Source organism: Ictalurus furcatus, chromosome 14 (assembly GCF_023375685.1).
Source record: "Ictalurus furcatus strain D&B chromosome 14, Billie_1.0, whole genome shotgun sequence".
Lineage (NCBI taxonomy): Eukaryota > Metazoa > Chordata > Actinopteri > Siluriformes > Ictaluridae > Ictalurus > Ictalurus furcatus.
This window is the reverse complement of record NC_071268.1, coordinates 25,714,994-25,720,993: the sequence shown is the minus strand read 5'-3', so window position 1 is coordinate 25,720,993 and position 6,000 is coordinate 25,714,994. Positions and strand designations below refer to the sequence as shown.

Sequence of the window (6,000 nt, the reverse complement as noted above, 5' to 3'; positions counted from 1 at the left end):
ACCACCCTCGAGCGAGTGTAATGAACGCCTCTAAATCTGTCTGCCAGGACACAGCCGCAGCTCAAGCTCAATAAAACCACATCAGGCACGACACAACACTAGAACTTACATTTGGAGCTCGACATTTCAGCCCCAAATTGAAATGTTGTACAAAGTATTAAAAATGGATGGCTGAATTTGGGCCCACAATACACTTGTCCTTGTCACAACTGACCCTGCTGGATATAAACTGTAACAGCACGCCCCCAAGTATGTATTTTTCTACCGTTCTGCCTTAGTGTTTTAGCAGAATTCACAACATTGTATTGTTCTCCAACTTGGGAAATTTGTACGAATTTAAACAAATGAGTCTTTTCTGATTGGATACCGTTGGAATTTACGTATAAATAACGTCATAGAAATAGGTAGAATGCTAAATCCGCTCCTAACCCCTAACTTTTTATTCAATTTCATTTGTACAAATTGTTAAGAATTCGCAACTGTGAGAAAAATCGTTGCTGTTCTGTCATCACGCGTTACGTAAACATTACATATACTTGTAGACAATTCTAACCGAGCGCAACCTGTCATAAGTGCTATAGCGCTTACTTACTAGCCAATCACAGTGCAGGAGGCGGGACTTGTTCAAGAGGAGTTTACCAAAGAGTCGGTGGAAAATATTAACATTGACAAATACATTCAGAATGTTTAGGCCCAAGTCTTCTGCTTATAATAAATAAGTCCAGCAGCTGAAATCTGTAAGTAATTACTGCTTCTGCGTTTTTCAGCTCACTTTACTATCCAGAAGTATAAGCATAGTGCTCCAGTCATCTTCAGGGTCTTATTTCACCTATTATTCGGGGGCCAAGCACTGAAGGTGTGTAATCACCCCATTGTAATTGTATGTTTTCTTATCCTTATAATTATACTTTAACATGGGAACCTATGGACCTTTTGATGAAATTTGGCACAGTGATAGAAGACAGTCTCAGATACATACGCAGCAGTTTTTGCGTACACCCGTCAAGCGCTCTAGCGCCACCAGCAGGACAAATTTGGACATATTTTTACGATTATAATGCCTGAATCATTGAAACTGGATTCCACTTTCCCCCGATTCTTCGAATCATGTTGAGTTAAATGGATACCGTGATGTTCATTTCCTCCATTTTGAATTAAAGTTTTTTCACTTCTCCTACTACATTTCTCTCTCTAATGGTACGATCGCACATACGGCGATTTTACCACCGCAAGGCACCAGCAGACGTTGCTACTACTGGTTGCCGTAGTAACATTTATCAGTGGGTGGCAAAACTAGCGTTCGACTTTTGACCACAAACCAGTTTTCTTGCCGCTAAAATGAAACGTTCTGGAGGGACTGTGTTTGTATATAAAATTCACCAACGTCTACATGCATCGTATCCTACGAGATGAAGGTGAAGCAGCGTGTGCTCTTTGCTTTTGCGGCCATCTATCTGCGGCGAAAGCACAAGTGTCAGACTGTCTGGGTTCACGAAACAATTTGGACTCGCAGGCAGCATGGTGGATCAAGGATCACGTGCGCTCTACTGTTTTCACTCCCATTGATACTCGCTGCATCAAGTCGCTCCACATGTGCATAAAGTTAAACTTTTCTCGACTTCGTCACACTGCTGCACACGCCCACTTCGAGTCACAAATGGTCGCTGTCACTCATGTCACCGGAAGTCACCAGCTCTCATTGAAAATGAATGGTCTCCGGTTGTTTTGTCGCTGTGAGTCGCTGAAGGTACCTTAAGAATTACCTCTAGGGGGCGATATAATTTAGAAATTAATAGATCTGCTCATAACTGATTTGAACTGCTCAACATCAAAACATGATTCTTCTTTATGTTCATTTCTTGGGAGGTGCAGAGTGTTCCTGCTGTAACACATTTGTGATTTGCCAAACAGGAAGTCGACCATTTTTAGTCTGAATGAAAACTTTTTTTTGCCCAATATTCACAGAATTTGGATCACAGTGTGGCAATGAGGGCGTGGTTGAGCTTGAGCGCTAGTTTGTGAATGGTAAAGCTGAGGCTGCACCTGTGGGTGATTCTCCCAATGAGTGAGTGGCGAGGCGATAATGGTGGAGAAAGAAGAGCCACAAGGGGGAGGATGAGACTTTTGGAGCTGTGTCTATGTGTGCGGGCGTGAGATTTTGGTGTACAAGGCTGGAAAGCAAGTTTCCGTTCCATAAAACACCCTAGTGAGTTGTGCCACGTCTGTCACCCGTGTTCTCATTCCCATGGTAAGATAGGGCGTGTCACACACAGCATTGTAAAACCAAATCTTGATCACTGAATTTTTGATATTCAGGACAGTTTGTCCTTAACACACCAAACCTGACACCAACCTTGGCACATATTTTCAGCGAAATGACCTGGTGTTAACAAATAAGCTTCAAGTTCATTTGAAACTCAGGGAGTTTACTGAAAATTTGAGGCAAGTGAGGCAACATCCCAGCAAATGCTTGATGTTCTACCTTTGGGAAACAGCACTGATGGTCACAATGGTTTGTGGCCTTGCTCTGTCACTAAGTGGGGCCAGAACCAGAAAGTGCTTGGCCCCTTAATCGCTGCTTGCAGCTTTATCTTTGTTTCCCCATTTTTACTGACTTGTATGTGGTTCAAAACTAGAATGTGTCACTTAATATTATACAGTTACGATACATATTCAAATAATTTCACATTGGTCTGGACATGGAAATAAAGTGGCATGATCTTCCATTGCCGCCCCACCTGCACAGATTTCACTCACCAGGATTCGGATGTCCTGTTTGTCACCTTTACCCTCCAGCTGAACCTTCTTTCTCAGGCTCAGTTTGAGCTGCCGGCCCACCGCATCCTGCACACTCTCTACAGAACACCCGAGACACAGAGAGGCAGATAAACACCACTTCACTCACCATGTGCTTCTGCATGCTGTAAATTCATGTACAATGAGATTACACAATGTCACACCCTGAGACCGGCTTCAGCTCTGCACTGTGTGCATTTATGACCCTTCAGCTAACTCTCTCACTTCCTGAAAGTCTCGTTTTTCATTCCTGCTCTCTTTCCCTCGTTGACTTGGCACTAAAGTCAGATGGGAAACGAGTCGATGACATCATCGCTGGAATTTTACTCTGGATTTCTGGATCACAGGCACGTGAAAATCTTTTCCAAAGAGAGAAAGAGAGTCTGTGTGTGTGTGTGTGTGTGTGTGTAGGGGTGGATGTTATAAAGGCACAGAAAAGCTATGAAAGGGAGGCAAATAAACAAAGCAAATGAGGTCATCTTCAGCAAAAGGGCAAGAAAAACTAGTGTATACATCGAATATTACTGAATATATTTATTTTACTGTCTTAAAGACACTTTGATCAAGGTTAAAGTTGTTTCACTGACAAACACTGAATAGTAAATCACGCCCGTAGTGAAGTTAATGCCCAATAGTTTTCAATTATTTACCAGTTTTTCTAATCACTATATACGCCCACCGGCCACTTTAATAGGAACACCTGTACACATGCTCATTTATGTGGTAGCAGAGCAGGAATTCGAGGCTACAGTAGGCACGGGTTCCCCCAAACTGGATACTTTTTTTTTTTGGAAGATTATAAAAACATCTCCAACTGTCCAGTTTGGGTGAACCCATGCCCACTGTAGCCTCAGATTCCTGTTCGCTGCTGACAGGATCAGAACCTGTCGTGGTCTTCTGCTGTTGTACATATCTGCCTTATGTTTTGACATCTGCGATGCTTTTCAGCTCATGACATTTGTAAACAGTGGCTATTTGAGTTACCGTAGCCTTCCTGTCCGCTCGAACCAGTATGGCGTCTGATCTCTCTCATTAACGAGGTGTTTCTGAAATATTTAAACCTACCCGCCTGGCACCTACAACCATGCCACATCGCACTTTTCGCCCATTCTGATGTTTGACGTGAACACCTTCCCCTCATTCTGATGCTTGACGTGAACCCACGTGAACCCCATGGTTTTATGCACTGCGCTGCTGCCACGTGATCGGCTGATTGTATAATTGCACGAATGAGCAAGTGCGTGCACAGGTGTCGCTATTAACATCTGCTGGGTGTAATTCATATGTGTTACTTCGTGGTGTTACTGTTTTCACGATTGGTAGTGTATATCGTTATGTACTCTAGCTATATTGTCAGTGAAGTCTTTTGAACTTTGGAAAACGATAAGAGTGAAACGATAAAGAAGTGTAGTGTGATAACCTGTGGTAGTTTAGGCCCAGGGGGCGGGGAGAGGATTTGGGTCATGACACAGATTCCGATAGTGAGTAATAAAAGAGAAAAAGATAGAGGAAGAGGAAAAGAAATATGGAGGCGGTTATTAAAGGTTGCTATAAGTTATGAGTTCAGTGATAACAGGAATAACAAAAGCAGCACTGAAACTTCAATGTAGCGTAAATGCACTGATAGTGTAACCTACACAGTGAGTGCAATGTGTGAAAATGATTGCAAATTCTCATGCAGTAATACTTATATATATACTGTATATGTATAATATATGTGTGCACACTGTATGTACAGGGAGGATATACAGTACATATATGTGCAATGAGTAATTGCTGTGCACGTATTGTAGATTGTTTGCTTGTAGAGCTGATGAAGGACTTTTTTTTGTCTGAAACCTCGTTTCTCTAGATACAATAAAGGCCTGACTGATTTCTGAGATGGCTGTCCTTCTGGAAGATTCTCCCATCTCTGGACTTCTGAAGCTCTGTTAGACTGGCCATTGGGTTCTTGGTCCCTTCCCTAGCATGGCTACTGAGTTTGGCCAGACAGCTCTGGTGGTTCCAAACGTTGAATCAATGAATACTTTAGAATTGATTTTATACTCTTGCCCAGCTCTGTCTTGACACAGTTTGATCACGGAAGTCTACAGTGAGTTCCTTGTATGTCATGGCTTGGTTTTTGGTCTGACATGCACTGTAAATCATGGGTCTTTCTACATCACGGTCAGTCCGATGAATCTGCCAAGGGTGGACTCCAGTCAAGTTCTACAGACACCTCAAGATGATCAAAGAAAACACAATGAGCTTCATTTCGAGTGACTTAGCCGAGGGTCTGAATATTTAAACGAGAGATTTCAGGGTTTTAAGGACATTTTACTACTAGAACACACTAGAATAATTCATAGTAGTTACATTAATAATATGATAAATCCATAATACGCTAAGAGTATACAGAATTATACGTGTTTTTCTTCTGTGCCTTCAACTATCTATAATAAGGCTGACATTTGTACAGAATTTCTCTAATATTATTAAAATAAGGACCACACTGGAGGCTTTCAGCGTCGACTGAGACGTGTTTGGACAGGCCGCTCTGGGCAACACCAGTTGAGCAATGATAGCAGGCCTATACTGATTCTTGCACCAGCTAGGAATGATACAGTATACTATGGTATATGCGTTTTGTGTGTAATTATAGCTACATGTATAACATCAGACTTTACAGATATTACAAACAGTGTTTGATTTATATATTTATATATCATCTGTATGGTATCTTCTAAGACCACGGTTCACAAAATGGGATCCAGGGAACTCGAGGGGTCTTCCATTAAAAAAAATAAATAAAAATTGTTACAGTGGTGGAAGTCACGTCCCATTATCGGAGTTATTACATATATAAATAATGTGGACCTGGACTCTAATGACAATTTTAATTTAAAAAAAAAAATGGGTGGAATGGGTGGACAAAATATTATTGTGCACATTTCCAAAACGAGGCAAATTTTGTAAATAACTGTAAAATAAAATGAGATACTTTTTAAAAATAAATATCTAAATAATAAATAAAGTTTGTTACCGTTAAAGGGGTTCCTGGCTGTAGGAATTACTTCGAACCCCGGTTCTCAAACTGTTAATTCTACTCTCATGAACCGTTTTCAGGATTTGACGTCACAAAAACATTTTAAAAGTCCGATCTACACCCATCTACATGTCTCTATAAGGAAGTAGTGGACATAAGACTGCAAACCTCTTCCTATT

At 41.3% G+C, this 6,000-nt stretch overlaps 1 protein-coding gene across 2 annotated transcripts in view; it reads right to left on the bottom strand.

The window, feature by feature from the left end:
- Positions 1 to 6,000, bottom strand: part of LOC128617973 (F-actin-uncapping protein LRRC16A) — a 41,813-nt gene that overhangs the window by 34,900 nt on the left and 913 nt on the right. For both annotated transcript variants that reach the window (XM_053641261.1, XM_053641262.1), the window contains exon 2: positions 2,758 to 2,855. In XM_053641261.1, the coding sequence (XP_053497236.1) occupies positions 2,758 to 2,855 (98 nt within the window). The remainder of the gene's footprint in view (positions 1 to 2,757; positions 2,856 to 6,000) is intronic.